This window comes from Sebastes umbrosus, chromosome 11 (assembly GCF_015220745.1).
Source record: "Sebastes umbrosus isolate fSebUmb1 chromosome 11, fSebUmb1.pri, whole genome shotgun sequence".
Classification (NCBI taxonomy): domain Eukaryota; kingdom Metazoa; phylum Chordata; class Actinopteri; order Perciformes; family Sebastidae; genus Sebastes; species Sebastes umbrosus.
In genome coordinates, this window is record NC_051279.1 from 4,447,436 (window position 1) to 4,471,903 (window position 24,468).

Sequence of the window (24,468 nt, forward strand, 5' to 3'; positions counted from 1 at the left end):
TCTGAGTATATGGGAACATTTTCTGTTTCACTACTGACAACACTACAACAGAATAAAACTCATTTGGGTATAAAAAAACTACTACAGTACTCTATGACATCACAAGTTTGAGACTTACTACTCTGGGTTCTGGCTTTGAGAGAGAGCAGCTCATGTTCACACATAGTTGTTGAACTTCACTAGGCTATGGAAATAACATTTTAATTTAGGTGATGTTCCCCTTTAATACATCAATAACCTGACTCTGTGCTCTCTATCTTTTCTCAGAACCACGGCATTTGGCTTCCTCAACGCCCTCTGTAAGTTAGCGGCTGTTTTAGGCATAAGCATCTTCACTTCGTTCGTCGGCATCACCAAGGCTGTGCCCATCCTCTTTGCCTCGGGGGCGCTGGCGGCGGGCAGTTTTCTGGCCCTCAAACTACCAGAGACGCGGGGTCAGGTGCTGCAATAGTATGGCGCCATCAACTTTCCGGGGTGGGGGGGTGGGAGGAGGGCAGAAGAGTTTTCACCACACTGTGAATGAACAGCTCAAGAGCCCTCCAAATCCTTCCCTCTAACCCCTCTCTCACAATGATAGAGTAAAGTTTGTGCACGTAACACAACGCAGAAGAGCGACGCAGATCTGCTGTAAATATTTGGTGATTATTTGATAGGTTGAAGCTGTGACGAACCTGCCTGAATAAACAGTGAGCGATCAGTGAGACTTGAAGTAAGAAAAGTAAATAGTAACATTTTCAGTGAGAGCATGACATGTTATTCCCCTGGAATATATAATAATAAATTTAGATTCGGCCCCCCCACCCTGATATAAGCACATACACCTGGGGTTGGAGGTCAGGGGATGGGGGTTCTTGATAATGAGCCATGCAAATAGACTCATAGAAATGACCACTAGCCATCGTTGCAGAGTTCTCTGTAGTCACCTCCATTCTTCTGAGCTAATTCAACTCACCTGTCAAATCTTGAGTACTTTGCCATTGTTGGACATAGAATCAAAAATGCGACATCTTATGCCTCGATTTGAAGCATTTTTGACTTTGTGGGGTAAAACCAAGACACTCTTGGTTTTTCTCTCTAACAAAGACCTGTCCTCATTCTTCTTTATCTCCTGAGGTCTTGTGTTGGTGTACAGACTTAACTGCCATTTTATAGATTATAGAACATTCCAGGTTTGCTTTTTGTTATTGTTGGAAGATGTGACAAAGAGATCAATCGAGCCCCTTTTCTCCCTTTAAAAACGTTGTTTCTGATCACCAATCAGTTCATGGATACGTTTCCCATGCCAAGTGGATCATTGTGTGCTGTCATGTTTGCCATTTCATCACAAAGATATTAAGCTGTTTGTTAAAGTGTACATTTAAAGCACAACCATTTGCCAGTGTGAACGTCCCGACACATTTTCTTGACTTGATGAAAATGTTCAGAATCTCACACTCAATCATCATACTGTATATCCCTTTGTAAGAAATGCCTTTTTAGTACCTCTCCTCCCCAGGCTTACAGTATGTTTGTCTATTCTAATATATGTTTTGGAGGGTGTTATGCATGTCACAAAGTATGTATGTAAATTTATGAAAATTGAGAGTACAACATGTAAACGACGTTAGGGACAAGTTGCTTTTGCTCATCGGTTAGTCCGGCTTAAGTCACCGTAATATTTTTGACATTTTACTACCCACAAAAGGCAGCACAGTGCTTTTATTCTGCTGTTGGTAGCTCTTCTCAGAGCACACTCCACAGGATGTTCTTAACATGAAAAGATCCCTTTATTACCTTAAATCATACACACATGTGGAAGAAACACAGGTAAGCACAAGGGAGGAAAAAAAAAGAAGTTACACAAAAAGGCTCCACTTTTAGTTTTGATGGTTTCAGTGCAGGTGTGTGTAAGAGATGACAGTTAAACTATAATATAATTGTTTGTGTGAACTGAATGTTTATATTAATGTGAGCGTGCTTCTTAGTGCAATATTGAACCTCTGTGCAATATTGAGATTTTATTTCTTTTTTTATTGTCTTTTAACCATTTCATATTTGGCAAACACTATTCTGATTTGTGAACGTTTGTGGGGTAGCTGTCTTATATTGATAACTGAACATGGCGTGATAACATACTGGACTTCATCTCTTTTTTTGCTCTTGGATCAAGACAGACAGAGATACATCAGACCGGCAATACGTCATCCAGAGTAGGCTCTCGTGACTACGCCCGTTTTGGGGGGCAAACAATCCCTTGTCCCTCGGTAACCAGTAGTACTACTTTAAACAAACTGGTAATAGTAATAACGCTATGAGTTGCTGAGTAGTTGAAATGGACTTGCATTTATATAGCGCTTTTCTAGTCTTCCAACTACTCAAAGTCAGCATTCACACACACATTTATACACTGATGGCAGAGGCTGCTAAGGTGCCAACTTTGCCCGTCAGGATCTAATGTAAATACTCATTCACACACCAATGGCTATGCCTTTGGGAGCAATTCGGGGTTAAGTGTCTTGTTCAAGGACACATCGACATGTGACCCGGAGTAGCGAGGGGTTGAACCACCGACCTTCCGATTGGTGGACAACCTGCTCTACCCTCTGAGCCACAGCCGCCCGAAATAATTATTAAATATGTGTATGAAGCAAACATTTGTTAAACAAGAGATGAATGAATAGGAACTTGTCAAAATTACAATCCAAACACACGCCAAATTACATTTCTATTTATGGGATTTTCAGTTTCCGTTCCCCCAAAAGGGGTCTGTTTGCGAAGTACTCGTATGTGCCGGTCTGATTATTAGGATTTTAGCATCAGTAAATATTAAAATTGTTGGAAAATACTGCACCCAAAGTAAAAAAGAAAAGCAGCATACAGCAGAGTAGCTCTATTTTGATTTTCCCTAATTTGGGATGTCCTCGGGGGAATTAACATGTTGAACAACGAGGGGTTAATTGCAGTTGAAAAGGATTATTCTGCTAATGAGGGTATGTATTTGGACCTTGTGTTTACTTGTGCTTTATTATACAAATGTAGCTAGATATAACATGAGATTCACCGTAGAGAACTCACTGCCAAGGGCTGATTGTCATATAATATCCAACATTGGTAACAGCACAAAGTGTTGGCGAACATCATCGCCACGTTCCCCTGATCTAGAAAAAGCAAGGGTGATATGTTCACAATTGCATAGTAAAAGAAAACAAACAATCATTAACATGTCAGATTAACAAAAAAATAAAATAAAAAATGTTTTCGTCCAAACTGCCATTTTTGTAGGATAGCAGCCATACGTAGACTCAAGACAGTTGAATAAATAGACAACTCATTGCACTAAATGTACACTGTCGTACATACACAATATTGTGAATGCCTTGAGTTCTTCAAGACACAATCTGGTGCAGCCTTGCTAGTGATTTAATGAAGAACAAGGTGGGCAGTTTAGCAAGAGCACAAGACCAAAACCTACCAAATGACAAGATTGTGAAGTGCAGTTGTGAACATAAGTGCTTCGAGCTTTGAAGACCTGCCCCTTTTCACATTTCACTCCCTCCATCTTACACTGATCTAAAATCTGACATCTGACCCGTTATCTATGAGTGTGCCATGAATACCACCTCTCATTAATTATTGCCAAATATTTTGTATGGCCTGAGTTTACACATTACACCATCAGTTTCTCTGTTATAGATATGAATATATGTAAATAAAAGTACTTATAATGTATAACTAATAAGATAGCTCTTTAAACTTTTTTGACCCCTGGAAATACGCTATATTGCAGTCAGTCTTTATAGGTCTTCAGCCATCGATCATGTGAAACAAGAACAACTGGACTTATTATTCTAACAAAGACTTGTGATCTTGATTTAAAAACTGCAAGAAGCATAAATGACCAGCAAGTCAGAAAACAAAATCTGCCCAGATTCCCTTTTAAAAGCACATTAATAGTATATAAATGCACATTAATCGTACTAAAAAGCTAAGCGTCAGCAGTCCTATTCTCTGTATGTTGTCCTGTATCACCCATGAAATTTAACAACAACGATGTCAAGATAACTGTTGAATTTTGTTCAACATGAAATGCTGTTAAAACGCTAAACCTGTCTCAGTGACTCCGTTCAGGCTCCGTCCAAGTTAAAAATGGTCTCTCGTAGATACATATCTTAGCTTATGTTACAGGGTTCTTTTGTATAATTAACTTGTTGCCTTGAGCAACAGTCAATCGTGAGTGCAAAAAGTTAACAAAGCAATAAGTGTTTGGGTATTTGTCTCTTATTCTCTTCTTTGAAGCTATTGGGAATTGGATGACATTACTATATGCTGGCCTTGTCCACTAAAATGCTGTGTGTTGGCTTAATAATGACACAGGACTTAACAGCTAACATTCGTGTGTACTCTCTAAAATAAACCCTTCAAAGTCCTGAGGCTTTTGTCAATAAGATTGCATTGCCATTAATTAAATGTAACAAAGAATTTATCACCTTTGTCATTGTACTGTGCTGTAGAAACTGTAGTTGATTGTTTGTAAGTATAGAAACTGTTTGTGGAACCACGAATATTTAAAAAAAAAAGTTATATATATATATATATTTATAAATATATATATATATATATATATATATATAAAAAAGAAGTGTAAATGAACAATGCTGTGTGTTGTCTTTGATTTTGTGTATTTTGTAAATGAGAATGAAATATAAGTAAATACATCAATGTTAAATACCGGTTATGAATCATAGTTAGCCTAAATGTGACAACATCAGTTCTGTTAAAAAGGTGTGTGAGATTTTTTCTTATATTTTCTCATTGTTGATTTTTGATTGGGTTTGCACTATATTCTGTGCAACGGACCCTTTGGAATCACAATGGATAACAAAGAACCATGAAATAAACAAGAAATATGAAAAGTCAATCTTTTGTCATTTCTTTTTGTCTACCAAATATTGTTTACAACAGACAATACAAATGGTTAAAATCCTGCAGCTAACTCTACTCTTTCTTTTTATCATTATTATTATTATTATTATTATTATTTCTTTTCTTAATTTTATTTCAATTTTTAAAATGTTGAACTTGTTTTCTCTAGTGTACTTAATGAGTTTGCCTATAAGCTCATCTACTTAAAAATTGGTTTATAAACTACTGTAATTACGAACTGTAAATTGCATATATGAAAACAACCTTGAAAAAAGGGAAAAGATAAAGTATAAAAAAAAAAAAAAATCCTGCAGCTGCCAGCACTGTATTTTTATATCTGGTATATTTTTTGCACTTTGTACTACTAACGTTTTTACTGCCTTTTTATTAACATGTTTTGCACAATGGAACTGTGATGCTGCAAACTTGAATTTCCCTCGGGATCAATAAAGTTACTATCTATCTATCTATCTATCTATCTATCTATCTATCTATCTATCTTCTATTCCCAATATGAAACTCCATAATAAATGATAGATAGGTTCATGACCATTAATAATAGTAATGATGATAATAATAATGAATAATAATAATAATAATAATAATAATAATAATAATAATACAAGTAAAGTGAAACAGCTGATAAATAAGGACTTTTTTGGTTATATTTAAATAACCAGCGCGCAACAAGAGCAGCTGAACACAAAAGGAACTTAACTTACATAATATATAATACATTACTTAAATAATATATATATCTACAGACAAAAAAGGACTAAAGGACTACAAAGCGCTAAAAAACTACACAACCCAGAAGTATTGCATCACTTCCGGTGAGTCTTGCGTCATGCCCAGGGACGCAACTGTCGTGTCCAGAAGGGAGCCCGGAAACTGCGAAATCTGATCCAAACTCTCGCGATACTCACTGCCCGACAACCTACCCTTGCCTTAACTATCGCGAGAGTTTCCCCAGTTTGCTAGCTCTCTTCTAGCAACTACCGGACGCAACCGCAGCTGACTGCACTTTGCAAGGTGAGTCTAGACACATTTAACTGAACACATAGCTTCATAAGTGTATTAATAAACACAGACACGATGTATTATGTTTTTATGGAGCCGTTCGGTGTGGTGTTGTCTTGGTTTTCAGACACATTGATGAAAGATAACAGCTGATGCTAACAAACAAGCTAGCTCAAGTTCAGCCTGAATGTTTAACTGTTATATAGTTATATCAGCAAACTGGCACTAAACTGTTATTACAAGTCGTGTCACCAACTTATAAGTCACCTTAACAGTTTCATGTGATAAAATTGTTTCTGAGGTTTAGCTAACGTTAAGTAGTGGTCAGTTTTAGCAGGTTATAATGAGACCTTGACATTGAGATCCTCCAGCAGACTCACCTGTCCCCCATCACAGAGCAGACACACCTGTCCCCCGTCACAGAGCAGACTCACCTGTCCCCCGTCACAGAGCAGACTCACCTGTCCCCTGTCACAGAGCAGACTCACCTGTCCCCCGTCACAGAGCAGACACACCTGTCCCCCGTCACAGAGCAGACTCACCTGTCCCCCGTCACAGAGCAGACACACCTGTCCCCCGTCACAGAGCAGACACACCTGTCCCCCGTCACAGAGCAGACACACCTGTCCCCCGTCACAGAGCAGACTCACCTGTCCCCTGTCACAGAGCAGACTCACCTGTCCCCCGTCACAGAGCAGACACACCTGTCCCCCGTCACAGAGCAGACTCACCTGTCCCCCGTCACAGAGCAGACTCACCTGTCCCCCGTCACAGAGCAGACACACCTGTCCCCCGTCACAGAGCAGACTCACCTGTCCCCCGTCACAGAGCAGACTCACCTGTCCCCCCATCACAGAGCAGACTCACCTGTCCCCCGTCACAGAGCAGACTCACCTGTCCCCCATCACAGAGCAGACACACCTGTCCCCCGTCACAGAGCAGACACACCTGTCCACCGTCACAGAGCAGACACACCTGTCCCCCGTCACAGAGCAGACACACCTGTCCCCCGTCACAGAGCAGACTCACCTGTCCCCCGTCACAGAGCAGACACACCTGTCCCCCGTCACAGAGCAGACTCACCTGTCCCCCGTCACAGAGCAGACTCACCTGTCCCCCGTCACAGAGCAGACACACCTGTCCCCCGTCACAGAGCAGACACACCTGTCCCCCGTCACAGAGCAGACTCACCTGTCCCCCGTCACAGAGCAGATTCACCTGTCCCCCGTCACAGAGCAGACACACCTGTCCCCCGTCACAGAGCAGACTCACCTGTCCCCCGTCACAGAGCAGACTCACCTGTCCCCCGTCACAGAGCAGACTCACCTGTCCCCCGTCACAGAGCAGACACACCTGTCCCCCGTCACAGAGCAGACTCACCTGTCCCCCGTCACAGAGCAGACACACCTGTCCCCCGTCACAGAGCAGACACACCTGTCCCCCGTCACAGAGCAGACTCACCTGTCCCCCGTCACAGAGCAGACACACCTGTCCCCCCTCACAGAGCAAACACACCTGTACCCCGTCACAGAGCAGACACACCTGTCCCCCGTCACAGAGCAGACTCACCTGTCCCCCGTCACAGAGCAGACACACCTGTCCCCCGTCACAGAGCAGACACACCTGTCCCCCGTCACAGAGCAGACACACCTGTCCCCCGTCACAGAGCAGACACACCTGTCCCCCGTCACAGAGCAGACTCACCTGTCCCCCGTCACAGAGCAGACACACCTGTCCCCCGTCACAGAGCAGACTCACCTGTCCCCCGTCACAGAGCAGATTCACCTGTCCCCCGTCACAGAGCAGACTCACCTGTCCCCCGTCACAGAGCAGATTCACCTGTCCCCCATCACAGAGCAGACTCACCTGTCCCCCGTCACAGAGCAGACACACCTGTCCCCCGTCACAGAGCAGACACACCTGTGCCCCATCACTGTACAATCTATTGCAATTCAATACAACAGCTCTATCGTAAATTCTACCTTCTCACAGTTATATGTTTCTTATTGAGGTCTTAGTTAAAGGTGGTGTAGTTTAGGTCATTTGTAGTGGTGTTACAGTTAAACTGACAATATGTGTTTCCAAATGTAGGCCACCTTGACACAGAACATTTAGTTTTTACAACCATAATATCAATATCATGTGCAAAACTACTTTTTCCATTCTGATGTGCAATATCACTGTTCATTGTGTGCAATATTAATAGATAGATAGATAGTAACTTTATTGATTAAAGTTCTATCTTATCTTATCTTTAACCTTAGTTCCATCACTCAACAATACTCAGATGAGGCTTAAAAATGCAAAATAAGGATGGATAGAGAGCTGTGTTTTAACACCGGCCAGCAGGCTAATGTAATAAAGCATCTCTCACTACTAAGGTGATTCTCTTCTTAAGAGATTTCCTGAGTTGTTAGACATTTATGCAATAAAGGGAATTTGTACAGCAGGTGACTTATTCATTAGGGATGCACTCCTGAATCATTTTCCAATACCTCAACTCAGGGTATCTGCTGATAACATGTACCAAGTCGATACCAGTGTGCAGGTTAAGTGGATCAGAAATGTACTTGCCCAGAGTCAACTTTTACTTGCCCCCATATAAATTGTTTTATTTGTTAGTGGTTATCAAATAACAACAAAGACTAAAGTTAATTGTCATTTTTTATCCACCTTGCTCTCAAACTTGCAGCCATCTGCACAATACATAGTTGGAGTTTTGCCCACATCCTTTAATGCCAAGCAACTAAAATCCTGTTTCCAGGATCATTTAAATGCTCGCTTGCACTTGAGCTCATAAAGTTTGGCTACGTTCCAAATCGCATACTTTTTCTTTTTACTTTTAGCACATACTGCAGCTGCCCTTACAAAGTACGTACTGTTGCATGTAGTATGCATACAATTGGGACATATCACTTATTAACATCGCGCCTTGAACTTTGACCCTCTTGCTCTGCCCAGAGGATTGTGGGTCAGAATAGCTAGAAAAGCATGCTGGCTTGCAAACTGCAAATAAAATGCTACCGGATGTAGTAGGACATCCTGGTATTTTCGGCACACTGCATTTGACATACTATGTATCGGCACATACTAAACTTTCTGGCATACTAAATAGTATGCTAGTGGGTATTGGTTGGAATGCAGTTTTTCTTTACCATTTTGTCGCCCGATCTGTACTGCGCATGTGCAGCTCTCAACAGAGATGAGAAGGAAGCGAGAATGACTCAAGTTTAGTTCATATATAGAGCACATTTAAAAGCAACAAAAGTTGACCAAAGAAGGCTAACTCCTTTGCTACTATCTATCATCAGCTCTGGAAAAAAACAATGTGTTTAATTATTTTTTACCACATGCCCGATTGGGCAAGTGAGTTGTTAGATTTACTAGCCCAACATGGCATTTTACTTGCCCTGGGCAAGCGGGCAAGTCTTGTTGTTGAGCCTTGCGAGTGTGGTGTGTTAATACACCTCAAAGCTTGTTATTAAATCAAAATGCCGACCAGAACATGAATATCTTTCTGGTCATTTAATAGCACGTCTCCTGTATTTATACCCAGCTGGATTTCAAAGGAGGTCTCCGGCCATAACCTCTGATGCTGCCTACTGTCCTCCGCTGTGTTCGGCCCAACTCTACCAGTCTTGCCTTAAGCCGGCCTCTGGCCCACTTCACATCACACATGGACCCAGACCAGAGCCGGCCCGTTGAGAGGTGTATCAGAACCAAACTGACCGACAAACTCCAGCCGGACCACTTAGAGGTCCACAATGAAAGCCACATGCACGCCGTGCCCCCCGGCTCTGAATCCCACTTCCGTGTCCTGGTTGTCAGCTCCCAGTTTGACGGTCTGCCGTTGATAAAGCGCCACCGTCTGGTTAATGAGGCTTTGAAGGAGGAGTTGAGTAGCTGCGTTCATGCACTGGCTATCCAGGCGAAGACTCCTGAGCAGTGGGGAAGTAACCCCTCGCTGGCTAAGAGTCCGCCGTGCTTGGGAGGATCGAAGGGTGATCACACAATGGAGGAGAAACTGAAGGCCGGTCGGGACTGAAGGGTTGTGGACTATGAAACTATTGGACTGAACTGTGAAGAAGACAGGTGAATGCTGTTGCAGATTACAATACAAAAATGGCTTTCTGTGGTTATTCTATCATAATAAAATGCATTGCATTGTTAACTTTAAGTGTGTTTTAGAGGTCCATTTTGTGCCATCAAATAAATGTTAAATGGCCCGTTTCACTACAGGCGGTCGCAGGTATTTTGCACTGGTGCCACACCGTTGTTGAATGAATACAATACAGAGGAAACTTTGTAAGTGAGTCCGAGCTGAATTTCACTTTAAACTTGTGTTTGCTGTGTTCTTAAAATTAAATCTTAATTTTCTGAGTATTTAATTCACATGGGAGTATACAAAATGAGGCATTACCATGTGGTTATTTCATATAGACTACTTATTTATTTACCAGAAACCATGCTATATCATGATGTATATCTTTATCCAGATATGAAGTGATCTATATCATGATAAAAGATTTTGGCCATATCGCCCAGCCCTATTTGACAGTGACTAGCGCTTAATGTAATTGACATATGAAATGCTTGGTAGTATAATGTCGGTACCGCTGTCTCAACACATGAGGGCAGTATGTGCACAGATTATATGACCACCTGAACTGGGTGAGTTGGCTGATGAATGCAAGATGTCTTCATTATTCAACTAGAAGTCAAATTATTCAGTCAGTTTTTAAGTTTTTTCTCCTCATGATTGTACATGTAGTCTTACTAAAAACACAATCTAGTGATAAAATAACACAAGTAATCCCAGGACTAATGTGTGAGAAACTGAACCACCCAATACATTTTATTAACTTTAAGTAAAAATCTAAATCCAATATAAAATGTTTTAGTTCACAACACAAAAAAAATTAGAAAAGTATCTTTTAATCAACGGTGACTTACTGTAAGTCTTTGATACAATTATCTTATGATTCTATAATCAATTGCAAAATTATATTTATCGGATGATTATTTTTTTAGCTCGTCAGTAATTTGCTGAACAAACCAGAGGACAAAAGTACAAAATGTTCGGTAGTTGTTCTCAGAATGACACGCTCTTTACTGCGTGCCTGCATGTATTTATGTGTGTATGGGTGGGCGTCTATTTTTGTCTTGGGGTTGTATGTGTCACCGTGAAGGTCTTCTTGTCCTCCCCTCAACCCTGATGACGGCCAAAAATCACTCCTCAACCCTGCGAGAGTGATAAGACAACAAATATACGTCAAAAATCGTTGGCGGGAGTCTTAATAAACAACGATCCTTTACCCCGATTATCATTCATCAGTGAGATGAATTAGCTCCAAATCGCTTTTTAATATACGTGTCCGAGTTTGACAAGAACGAGATGGACACCGAACGCACACCGCAGAGCCAAAGCAAACTTTTAATGCTTTGCTGCAAAAGCTATTCAAAGTTATTGTTGGCCCTTAAAGACAGGCCTTCAGTGGAATGCGGTGTGACCTCAAGGTAATGCGTGTCGTCTTCTACAATCATCCTCCGCCTGGAATTGACAGCCTGTCAGGCCTCACAAAAGGCCCCGGTGAGGAGGGTGAACAACTGGTGTCACTGGTTTGGAAAAAGGAAAACAGTAACACAACCACTTTATGACCCCTGCTCGCCCATTAGAGCCAGGCCTAAGGGGGCAAGCAGCAAGGTCGGGGCTGTGGGAGAAAGCAATAAGCCGGGCTGTACTGCCCGGGGACCCGCAGACTGTCTCTGCCGATAAGATTTACGTGTCACAATTCCAGGTGCTGTTATGATGGAGATGGAAAAGACGTCAAGTCGTCAAAGGGTGATATGAGGTGGAGTGCAGAGACTTGTCTTGCACTTAAAAGGTTGGACTGTTTTACATGTGTGAGTAGTACATCACCTATTTAGTCTGTGGCAGTTATACAGCAGAATAACAGGATCGGTCAGGTCACCTTTTTGTGACTTGTTTGGGCCAGAGGTGGAAATGCCCAATGCTCTAATTGACTTTCTTTTACACACACTTTTCCTGTTTCTAGTGTATTCCACGATCAGTAGTTTTGCTTTTACTTCAATAGATTGCTGTCAAAGTTATCTACTCATCTACTTTTGGCATGAAAAGCAGCAATTTGAGAGTAGCCTGCAGCCGTGCAATTAAGGCCTAATCAGGAGGAGAGTCCACTTAAGTTTGTTTTTAACTCCGTAGATCAGCCTGTGAGAAAACGTTCTCATAAACAAAACATAGTCAGTATTTTTGACAATTAGGTGGTCTTAAAATCGAAAGCCACATTAGTCTTTACACGCTTACAATGTTTTGTGTTGTCCTCAAAAAGGCTGATTCTCTACATGAGTAGTAATCTGCCACTTCAGTTATGTCAAGTAACAATACTTCTACATGATTATATAATTCTAGTACTTTTTCTGCCCATTGTTATTGCTTTCTTAAGCAGGGGATGTTATGCATCATGTTAGAGTCTATTTAGATGTTATTGCTCAGGTGTGTAATAAAAAGGGGCAGTTTTAATAGCAGAGTGGCCATTTATGAATGTATTTCTAATTAAATCCATCCAATTAAAAAGCCAAATTAAAGTTTATACATATACGAGTACGTTATTAAACTAAGAATAGTTTTCCATAATGGGATGGCATGTTTATAAATGGGGTTGGTTTAAATACATGTTAATTATTTAAGGCTAACCAGTGGTGGAAGAAGAACTCAAGTCCTTTACTTAAGTAAAAGTACCAATACAATGATGTAGAAGTACTCCATTACAAGCAAAATTCCTGCATTCAAAATTCTACTTGTGTAAATATAGCAAAACCGATTAAAAGGTAGAGTACTTGCCCTGCAGAAAAATGTCTCCTGTGACAATACTATATTTTTAATACGTAGGCATCAGTGTGTGTAATCATCGTTTCAACGTTGTTGATATATGGCTAGGTAGTTTAGTCCAGTGGTTCCTGACCTAGAGGTCAGGCCCCTGCAAAGGGTCACAAGATCAATCTGAGGTTGTGAGATAATAAGTAGGTGAGGAAACAATTAAAAAAAAAACTTTTGCTGCACAAATTTAGATTAATTTATTGGGCTTTTCACAAAAGCTTTTTTTCAATGAAACCATCTGAAGATCAAAAACAACAATGTATTGTATTTTAAAAGCTCATCATGAATATTTGATGTGAAATATGAATCTGAAAAGTAACTACATCTGTCAGATAAATATAGTGGAGTAAAAATGACAATATTTCTCTTTGAAATAGTGGAATAGTATAAAGTAGCATAAAAAGGAAATACACAAGTACAGTACTTGAGTAAACGTTAATCCTTTGTTACTTTCCCCCACTGAGGCGAACCCTGTTGAAAGGCCAATCAGTGTCATCCCCACATGGGGATGGACTCAATAATGTAATTTGACAAAATAGCTCTACAATAAATAACATAAAAATGCTTAGCTTAGCTTGACTTACATCTTCCAGTTTTTGTATAAACTGTGTATTTGTGGTATCAATGTAATGTTTTGCATTTTATTGTAAGGATTTCCTTTATTTTGTGAGCTGTATCAGCTCAGTCAGAGTTAATTTACAGTACTGTAGATGTACACCATGTCTCTTCTACCATGTCCAGACTGCAGTGGTGATGGATCTGTCTCCGGTCCCAGGTCTGGCCCATATGGCCCAGAGGGTGCAGCAGGTCAGTGGGAACCCACCTTGGCAGCGCTGCTCCTGCGTCAGAGCCCCGGGACAGATGGTGCCAGGCTGGGCTGAGACCTCGGGCAGGGCAGGGTTCCCGCGATGAACAGCCGCTGATTTACGCTGCGGCTCCGGACCGAGGGCAGGGTGCGGTGGGGGGGTCCTTCTGCGCAGCTGACCCCTGCTGGTTGCAGGGTCATCCATCGGGAGGGAGAGGGAGGAGGAGGTGGGGTGGGTACGACAAATGGGTGTCTGAGAAAGGGTGGTTTGGTCATCCCAGGGGACTGGCTTCATCCTCTGGCCGCCTGGTCAGCTGCAGAATCTGTGCAGCATGTGTGTAGGAAGAGCAGCCTGTTAAACACATTTCATTTAAACCCCTGCTAGGAACAACAATCGTTACTTTTATTGCCTTTAATGCTAAATAGAATTTTTTTTTTCATTAAGGAAACTGTCAAAAGTAGCACTGTTTCGTCCCTGTAAATTTGAAATAGTACTACTGTGCTGAACAAAACCATTATAGAAGGCAGCTCAAAATCATCAGTCCTAATTACAGTTTATTAATCAAAGATGGGGCTTTTAAAAGCTCCCACGCTGGTCTGCTGATTAATCTTTAGTTGGTTTCATGTTGTAAAAACAGAGTTGAATTTAAGGTGATGGTAATAGGCTATTAAGGCCTTTTAATTGGGAAGCCCCCCCCCATCCCACCCCTTAGCCATCTCTCTCTCACACCACACCGCCAACTAATGAAATCAGTGAATAGCCAGCTTGAAAGCGAAGGACAAAAGCAGAGATAGGGAGAAGACAATATCCTTGTGTGGGAGAATTAGTTACACCCAGTAGTCTAAGTATTCAAAGCGCACAGCAAAAAAAGGGGGTGGGGGGGAGGACTAGAGAGGGATTAAGAGAAAAGTCCACACAGGTGGGTTTCTAGGAGGGAGGAGGGGTCACATGACAGGACGTTACCTCGTTTGATAAACAACAGCCGGGGCCCACAGGAAGGAGGAAGGGAGTTATTTTATAGGCGGAATTAACTGCTTCACCACATCAGGTATTCATTATGGTAAATCTCCCAGGTGTTGCCATACATGCAAGTAAAGTCAAACATCTTTGGAGGTTGGATTTGATGCAGAATAACTTGGACTGATAGATATTCGCTGTGGGCAGTAAGGGTGGGAACTGGCAAGGACCTCACAAACTGATTCCAAATCACTCAAGTGTTATATTTAGTGACTGAATATGATTATTGTGCACTGTCAGGAAACAAGCTTCAGAATCACAGGTAGACTTCTGCGCCTTGTTTTTGCTGAGATTGTTGAGGCATTAAAAGTGTTTTTCTGCATTTGAAACATGACAGATAACGCAACTATTCAATCAACACACTAAACTTTTCAAATATATATAAACCACAGACTGTATATAAAGATGGACGACACGTCTCCGCTTCCTCTCACTGTTCAGAAGTGAAGCCAAAATATCCCGGATACGGGAACTGCCACCTTGAGATTTTGACATCGAGGTCACCCACCCGAACCAATCGCGAGCCGAGCACGGCCGCGGCTTGTCAGCGAGAGAGACTCACAGCTGTCAATCATGACGTCTCACCTCCTTTTTATAGCATCAAATAACTAATTAAAACCAAACTTATCAGAAAAATGAACACTTGATCCTACATCCCCGTGATAAGAACTAGCTAACATGAAAGAAACCATCTTTGGGAAAAATGTATTTGAAGTGTATTTTGACTTTATAGTTTGACCCATGTCCCATCCGCTAATATGGAGGAGACAGGCTCTATGACCGATACTGCAGCCAGCCACCAGGGGGCAATCCAGATGTTTTGACTTCACTTTTGGGGAGCTGTCGTTCATCTTTATATACAGTCATTGATATAAACGTAGCCACAATTTATATTAAGTATGTTTATTTACACTTAGACTGACCACTCTGTAAACTACTGAGAGTCAAGAGGTTAATTCCCCTCTGGAGAAATCAACTAAAATAGTTTTAACTGAATAGTCACACATTCATTTACTTTAATGAGCCTGGGAACAACGGACTTGCAGTCCTGTGATGTAAGATTTACGACAACTCCTGAAATAGGTGATCTGAAAATGACTTTCAGGAGGTTGAAGTGTCTCCAAAAATGTATCAGTAACAAGGCAGCTGGTTGTAATTCCTCACTTAACCTTTCAGGCATCTAATGAAGTAAAACGAGTTATGGAGAACAATAGGAGTGTCACCGTTTTTTTGGTTTTGCTCCACTTGGAGAGAATAAAAGCTGTTGACGTACGGTAGGTGATTTATTGTGTGAGTTTTTAGATCAATAATAAAATAATTCTGGTAACACATGGTCATCAGACAGCTCCGGTGCAGATCTGGTGATCCTGTGTCTTTCCACAGAATGACCAAAAACAAAAAAAAAAGTTTGTGACAAATCAGCTGACAGCAAAAGTGAATTGTCAAAAAAAAAAAGAGTAACATCTGTATCTCCACTTGATGTGTGACAGGCAGCCTTTTTGTTAATGCGTTTTGTTCCCCCTGCGTAGCTCAGGCAATCACACGATCACAGCACTAAGTCATGAGAGTTTTTCCTGGGGGCGTTAAGGTATAGGGCTGGTTAGGCTGGTTTTCGGGCCAGAGTGCACAGGCCAAGGCCTCAGCCCTAAGCCCTGCACACTCAGTTACTGACACGCATGCTGCTACCCTCCCTCCCCTCCAGGGCACTAACCAGAGGAGTGTGCATGTCAAGACAGATGGGTCACAGATAAGGCTCTTTCAAGGCCTTGTCTCTGGGCTCCCGCTGTACCCTCTCTCAACCTCTGTGATCTTCTCACTCCTGCTTTGAACCTGTGCCTCATTCCTAGTGCGCCCCCTCCGTCTCCACTCGCTGTCAATCACATCATTTTCTGTGCAAACTATGACCCAGTTTGCACACTTTGGCTAGTTTACCCTTTGCCTTAAGCGGCTTTCTCCTCATAAACTTCTTTTGACCTCTTATCAACTTTCATTCAGCATTTTAAACAGCGCTCTCATGGAATAACGATTGCCCCAAATCTTCCGTCAGCCTCCCCAGTTGCTCGTAGCTGAACCCCGACACATGACTTTTCTCTGCCTCCCTTTTCCCTCCTTCTTTAGCACTGTGTCTCAACGAGGATTACATGCACTTAACCCCCCCGGAGTACTCAACACCCTATATGATCATGTTTATATCTCATGCACAGCCTGAAGCTATTATCATATCACCGTATTATGTTATTGCTTCTCCCCTTTGGGTATTACTCAGTGCTGATGTTTTTAGTCAAAAGGTTGTAAGTTATTCAAACAGCAGTGTTTTAGAATATTTTGTGGTATTATTTTGAATGACAGCCAGCACATATAGGAACACGCAGCACACCCATGAAGCATATGATATTCACATAGCTGCTTTTATAGTCGCTGCAGAAAGACCCAGCCACACTCATAAACCTCCACTCCGACATGTTTATCATCATAAAACCGAAGGGAGAGTTAACAGAGATTGAGCACATTTATGGCTGAGCTTCAAATATCATAAAAAAAGAATTGATTAGCACCAGGTTTTCTCATGCGGGCAGCGGTGTCACTTTGCACCTGCTGAACTCTAGTTTTAGATGGCATACATAAATGTTTGTGTTAGTTATTATTTCTCAGTTTGTAGAGATGACAGCGGCATGGCTCTTGGAGTGGCAATGTCTGTCGGTCTGTTGGTCCACCACTTTGGTTCAGACTGAAATATCTTAACAACTAGTGGATGGATTGCTATAAAATTTTGTTCAGGCCATAGGCCGTACATAAGAAGTGGACGTAGTCACTGTGATGCCACCCACTGGTTTGTGGATTACGGTTTTAAAGCCTTGAGTTTGGGATTTTGGCCATCGCCATCTTGGTTGTTTGGACACAGAAGTGACACGAAAGGTCGGAGCTAAGTACAACCGAACGCTGAATAGAGCGCTGCAGGGATGACGTATTTTTGCAGGCCAACCAGGAAGTTAGCATCGCACTGGGTTCCCTTGTCAAAAAGCCAATGGGATTTCTCCATTGGCTTTTGGATTGTTGCAGAAAATAAGCTCTGTGGCAAACAAACATTTATAATACCTGCACGTTTTGTTCTGTAAAAAAAATTCCACAAAGTGTGAATGCAATCGCCAGAAGTAAAAAGCTAACGTTATAGGCTATAAAGGAACTACACCACGGTTGCATGAGCGCGAGTATACGTAATAATAACAAGGCTGTAAAGGCGGATGAGGCGGCATGTTTTGTAGTCTCATTTAGCCACTTGTTAGCAACCGCCTTTTTTAAGACATGTAAAAGCTTCAAAGGTCACTAGTGTGATATCTAATGATGTATTTTATATTGTAGAACAAAACATTAAAGTGTCTTAATCTTGTGTTAACCACAGACAGCTCTATACGACATATCTAGGCGATCAAAAAGTTACAATTAACTTTCAGGAAGTGAAAACACACTGTGGAAAAGCTAAAGTTCTAAGACGAAAACTTGGACAACGCCCAGACCGGATAACGCTATAATAGCAACCTGTCAATCACGAGGTAGCCACGCCCTAAAGCATCCACTCCTTTATGGTCTATTTGACTCTAAATGGGACCATAATTTACTAAATGAACATCATGCTGTATTGAAGAAGACTTGAAACCAGCGATTGAGACCATAAACTCATGTTTACAATGTTTACTGAGGTAATAAATCAAGTGAGAAGTAGACTCACTTTCTCATAGACTTCTATACAATCAGACTTCTTTTAGCAACCAGAGGAGTCGCCCCCTGCTGGCTGTTAGAAAGAATGAAAGTTTAAGGCACTTCAGCATTGGCTTCACTTCTTAGACCCAGAGGTTGCCCACTGGTTCACTCATGGTTCCCAGAGAAGTAATCCTGGTGACTTTGGTGATCCTGTGACTTTTCTTCTAGCTCCACGAGGCTGACATTTGTGGTTTTGAGGTGAATTGTACCAACAACTGTTTGATGGATTGTCATGAAATTTCATACAAACATTCACGTTCGCCTTCAGGATGAATTGTAATAACTTTGATTTGTGAACAAATACCTGCAAAAATAATTGCACCAACTTTGGCTACACTTTGTATTCAGTGCTAATTAGCTAATGTTAGCATGCTAATATGTTGAACTAAGATGGTAAACATGGTCAACATTATATTCGCTAAACATCTACATGTTTGCATCGTTATTGTGTGCAAGTACAGCCTCACAGAGCTGCTAGTGTGGTTGTAGACTTTTGTTGTATAGAGTCTTGTTTCACTTTCTATCCGAACAGTCCGTAATCTCCCAACAACACGCTACACTTTTGAACTGATTGTATCCCATTCGCTTCTAAGAGGATGATTTACTGATGCCACATCTATAGGGTGTCTTTGAGTCCTATATTAACCCATAAGCGATATTGTTGAAGCTGCAGTTTGGGTCAAAAGGGTCAGCCATACACGAAGCCAGTAAACTCAGGGTTAATCTCAGCTCTTCCAGATGTACCAGCCAACTGAAAGGAGCTGCGAAGGCTCCACTCGGACTTCCACAAAACGTGATCTATTGTTCATCTGTCAGCGGCGCCGTGATATATTCTATCCTACACTCGTGGACAAAACATACCCCGGCGAATATACAAGCGGGGCCATTCGCCCTGCAACAACGCCAGCCCGGTGACTGTGGACACCAGGCAGCTTGACCCCGGGGTCTCGCACTCCTTTGTTTCCACTGACCTCTGTTTCTTTTACCCCCCTCTGAACCTAAAACCTCTGTCCTTCCAACTGCCCCCTCCTTCCCCTGCCTCCTTCTCCCACACACTCTTCACACACATACAAATAAAGAAATGGGCCCCCTTCAGTTTATTTTATTAGCGCTTTGAAACCCAGGCCTTTTACAGGGGAGTAGAGGGAAAAAATAATAGGAAGGGGCTTTAATTAGGAGAGTTATTAGGGCTCAAATAAAACAACGGGGTCAGGGGGAAGCGCTGGGTCAATTGGGAGTGTGTGGGCTTTGATATGAGGACTTTGTCATCTTTGGGTTCAACCCTCATATCCTCAGAATGGGCTCAGGGTAACACTGAACAGCTTACCGAGTGTGCACACTTTCTCTGTTTGTAGTGGCTGGAGCAATGCCTTTATGAATGCTGAGTGTGTGAATGAATGAGTGAGTGAGTTCTGGTTGTTGTTTACATCTGATTGCACTTTCTACTATCTGATGGTTTGCGTTGTACGTGCAGGAGGATGCATGCGTGCCACATAGATCACTATGTACAGCTCCAGCTGTGTGTCTGTGTATACATATGTGTTTGTTCAGTGCCAGGTGTGCCGTCCCCTTCCTTTGTGATCAGCCCAACTGCGGATTGTGACATGGAAGCCCCTACAATTTCCTTTACTCAACTCTTTACCGGCTTCCGACTCCGTCACAGTACGATTCCCTTCTGTCCTCCTCCTCGTGTTCCCTCTCCTACACTTCCCCTTCCCCTCTTCCTCTCCTCCCGTGTAGCCGCTCCCTTCGGCTTTCTCACTGTTTACCAAACACACCGATGGCCTCCTCCTCCTCCTCCTCCTCCCTCTTCCCTCGCTCCCCGCACATGCACGCCTTTGTTTGCGCTCATCTGAGTAGAAAATGGTTCCCAACTACCGGCGGGGCTGCAGTGTGAGACAGGAGGCCTTAAGTGGTGCTCGCCGGGGGGAGAAACAAGGGGCTCTGGATGCTGCTGAGTGCTGCAGACGCTCCATCCTCCTCCTCTCGGGGTGCAGAGGGGTGAGGGAGGGTGAGAAAGGATGAGGAAGAGGAGGGGAATCCCCAGAGTTTGGCACAAAGAGAATGCCGGAGCCTTGACAGCACATGATTGCACTTTTTGCTGATTTACTGTAAATGTTCTACAACAAATTACTGGCTGATTATCACGACGCCGTCCCACCACGGACAAAACAATGTTTTTGAGGGAATAAATGCAACGTTGCATTGTTAGATATAATGAACGTCTCTATGATTATGTCCTCTGTGCCGTGGACTGTATGTGTTTTCAAGTCATCTCCGTATAAGTTGTAAACGTTGCAGCCCTCCACACATGTGAAAACACATGAAAGATCCCAAGAGATTTGGATTAAAAAAACAAGCAAAAGGATTGGAGAGCGAGGGCAATGCATTTCCCAGAATTCAGTGTGCGGTCCAAAACAATATTTGGCACAAAGGGATTAAACCTTTATCTCTAAACTTTTGCATCAGTCACAGTCGGAGGCCACCACTACAGATCCCTCCCTGCAGAGGGAGAAACCAGCAGACAGATGTGTGAGACAGATGTGTATGAGAGAGAGAGAGAGAGAGGAGAGAGAGAGCGTGCTGCTGGGTAAGATGTAGGTATTATAAGTGGCTTGCTCCGGGATGACCAAGTAGGTCAAGAGAATCAAGGCGGGAGTGAAGGGGCTCACAAAGCTGTGAGGGGAAGGTCAAGCGTGAAATCCCTCCCTCCTTGCCACTGTGACCCCCCAGGGAGGAGCTGTGGACAGGCAGTGAGGCGTGTGTGTTGTAGCACAGTGCAGTAAAGACGTGGGCATAATATGTGGCATTGGTGGCATGTAGCTACAGTATATAAAACTCCAACAAGTATCCGTACCGAGTACCTTTTTGTCTGTAAAATCCAACCTGTCAGATCCAGCACACACCTGTATACTTACACCAAGAATACTTGTAACATGAATTGAGCTCTGGTGTAACATTAACTTACAGCAGATTTGTTTTTTTATGCATTATTGAAGTGAATGGTATTGACTCTTTGGGAGTTGTTTCTGGTGAAATAGCATTTGCCTGAGCATGCAAAGCAGCCTTGATAAACAGCTTAACCTCAGGCTCCGTGACAAATGTGTCAAATACGGTTGAGAATGGTTCAGTGAACTTGCCGACACCCCGAGGAAAGTTTCCGATGTCCAAAGCCGAGGCCGTTTGAGTGCCCGCGGTTTAAAGTGCTGTCAGTGTCGGCGTCTCTTGTCGGCAGGTGGTTTCAAACGCAGACATCCGATGTTTCAAACTGGCCACATGTTGAGGTAGAAATACATTTACGTGCAGCAGGTACATCTAATGGATCACAGAAGCTCCAGGTAGGCAGGGCAATTAGGACATACTACTTTGACATGACATTGCGCCTTGACCATCTTGCTCATATAGAGCGGCGAAGTCATATGTGTGATTCATGGCACAATTCAAACGGGATCAAAGCAATATTTGTCTCTCACCGTTTACTACCGTTCATATGTTTTCCAAAATAAGGTCCCATGGTGGGGAGGGACTTTGCCTCTCTATACCTGCTGTCCAGAGGATTTTGGGTCAGAATAGCCAGAAAAGCATGCCGGCTTACATATCGCAAAATGCATCCAGATGTAGTAGGATATTCTGGTATTTTTGGCACACTGCATTTGACATACTATGTATTGGGAAATACTAAATCTTTTATTTGCATATTAGATAGTATGGTAGTATGAGTATTGGAACGCACAGCCAGCTTTATACAGGTGTGTGCATGCACTTGTGTGTGTTTGACTGTTTGTACCTGCCTGTGTGTGAGTATGCATGTCCATTCAAGTATTTCTACTATGCGTACAGAGAATGTGTACAGATGCATGCAGGTACAGTGTTTGCAGCATCAGAAATCTCTGCACAAGTTTGCATGCTAGATGTGTGTGAGTTTCATCTTTCACTAAATGTACACCTGCTGCCTTCTGTACTGTCTGTAAACGTTTGGTGGTTTGATACCACTTTTTAATAAGCCATTATTTATAAAGGTTTTACAGTTTAAACTTTTGTATAAAAGTGATTCTTTTGGGTTGCCAGGTTGTGAAACAAAAAAAAAACCTCCCTCGTTCAGCATTGCGTTGTTTATTTACCTAGTACTTTTATGAATCTAGCACTTAATAACATAATATTAAGAACGTAATAAGTTACAAATTAGTTACAAAACTTTGTGTTTTCTCATTTTATGTCTTTGGGCATCAAAAGATTTGGGTACCACTCTCTAATAAGGCATCCTTTAAGGGCTTTATATATGCCTTTATTAAAGGGTAAATTCTGTATGTTTCAACCTGGACCCTATTTTCCCATTTTCCCCAGCTCCTACAAATTGGAGAGCGGGCGAGGAGAAAGAACGAGAGGGGCAACAGGCAGATGAGGGTGAACCAGCTGTTGCAACGCCGCCCAGCTCGTGAGTGACCGTCTGATCTATGCCCACAGAGGAAGAATAGGACCTGTTGCTGCCCGACATTCAGCTCTCGCAATGAGATTTCTCCTTGAGCGTGACTTGGACACGACAACAAACAGACCAGATCAAGAGAAAGGTGAAGAAAACATTTTATTTCTCTGTAGGGTCCTTTCCGTAATGTTGTCCGACACTTATAATAACAATCTGAGCCTGTCGGAGGCAAAAACAAGACCTTTTAGTGGACGTAACGTTACATTGACGCTGCTCACTTGCCCTCGCAGCTCGTTTCACAGCTGCTGGTTACAGAGTTATCCCTCAATGCCTTTAAAACCTTTATTACATTTCTCATATATATACAGGTACATACATGACATTTGACCTGCATTTAACTAACTTTAGACATTTAGAAATTAAATTAAATTTACTGCATTTAATCCATCCTAAGTATTTTTTAGGAGCAGTGGGCTGATGTAAAGCGCCCGGGGAGCAACTTGGGGTTTAATGTCTCGCTCAAGGACACTTCGACATGCAGACTGTTGGAGCCGGGGATCGAACCACCAACCAAGGTTGGCGGTTCTCTACCCACTGAGCTACAGCCGCACCAAATACATTGCGTCAGACCGATAAGTCACAAACATGGGAAAATAGGGTCCAGGTTGAAAAGTACAGAAGTTATCCTTTCATGATTAATAAATAATTGACTAATGCTTTATTTATATAAGTTATAAGCCATTAATAAGATCATGTTTCAGGTTGCCAGGTTGTGAAAACACTCCTTGATTGATTAAACCATACAACCACTCACCCTTCAGACGTTCTGGACCAAAATGAACAAATTATTGAGCATTTATTAATGAATTAGCAACATTTATAACTACAAATAGAAAGGATAAACAACCTAGCAACATGATGGCTGATAACTGATCTATTAAAGGCATAACTTACAACTTATAAACTATACTAACTATCTATATAATGCATGCGTGTGTGCATGTGTGTGTGTGTCTTTGTGTGAGAAAGTGAAGGATTCCTACGAGTGCGCCCTGCAGTCTGATGGCTCATCCTGTCACACCCTGTCGCCTTCATGTCACTGCTGCACGGCGGCTGCTTTTCTCGCCCTCTCTCCACCTCAGCGCCCGGCAGCAGCGGTGCCACTCCCACCGCCACTCACCCTCCTCTACTGTCAAATGGTAGGAACTGTTTCTCTTTCTCCAAACACTTAAAGTGTCGGGTTCATTTAAGCTTTGGTGCCCATAATACACATTCTTGATGAACTGGTTTGCTAGAAGAGTTTGGGCTTCACACACACACGATACATTTCAGTGTAAAAATGCATTACATTCTTAGACAAATATAAAGAAAAAGGTTCACCATACACAACTGGATTATTATAATAGAGCAAGCCATCTTGACAGTGCTGTATGATCTTTGAAGCAACGGAGAGCCGGAGAGTCCAAAATAGAGGAAGCTATCGTAATTTATTAGCTCAGTTGCACCATCCACTTTCATAATGGCCACGCCCATTATGTCGAACTTTAAGCCTTAATATAATTGAAAAGGGTGAGTTATATTCAAATTCACCCCCGTACAGTTGTCATGAACGGGGAAATTAGCTATAGAGACCAAAATCATTT

At 42.3% G+C, this 24,468-nt stretch overlaps 3 protein-coding genes across 8 annotated transcripts in view; all 3 read left to right on the forward strand.

Moving 5' to 3' along the window:
* The window catches only part of sv2a (synaptic vesicle glycoprotein 2A), a 67,547-nt gene extending 65,276 nt beyond the window's left edge, over positions 1–2,271 (forward strand). For 3 of the 4 annotated variants that reach the window (XM_037785317.1, XM_037785316.1, XM_037785318.1), the window contains exon 13: positions 268–451. In XM_037785317.1, coding sequence (XP_037641245.1) covers positions 268–451 — 184 coding nt within the window. Of the gene's footprint in view, positions 1–267 lie in introns of all 4 variants that reach the window. The other variant, XM_037785319.1, reaches the window with a different exon arrangement.
* A 3,537-nt stretch (positions 2,272–5,808) lies between these two features.
* bola1 (bolA family member 1) lies at positions 5,809–10,099 on the forward strand. The gene is made up of 2 exons (XM_037784844.1): positions 5,809–5,934; positions 9,479–10,099. Exon 2 carries the CDS (start codon positions 9,515–9,517, stop codon positions 9,965–9,967), a length of 453 nt encoding a protein of 150 aa, XP_037640772.1. The 5' UTR covers positions 5,809–5,934; positions 9,479–9,514; the 3' UTR covers positions 9,968–10,099.
* The window catches only part of nr2f5 (nuclear receptor subfamily 2, group F, member 5), a 73,131-nt gene continuing 54,472 nt past the window's right edge, over positions 5,810–24,468 (forward strand). Inside the window, exons 1-3 of one of the 3 annotated variants that reach the window (XM_037784843.1) lie at positions 5,810–5,934; positions 22,747–22,970; positions 23,851–24,024. In XM_037784843.1, coding sequence (XP_037640771.1) covers positions 23,919–24,024 — 106 coding nt within the window. In that variant the 5' untranslated portion in view covers positions 5,810–5,934; positions 22,747–22,970; positions 23,851–23,918. The remainder of the gene's footprint in view (positions 5,935–22,746; positions 22,971–23,850; positions 24,025–24,468) is intronic. The other 2 variants (XM_037784841.1, XM_037784842.1) reach the window with 2 other exon arrangements.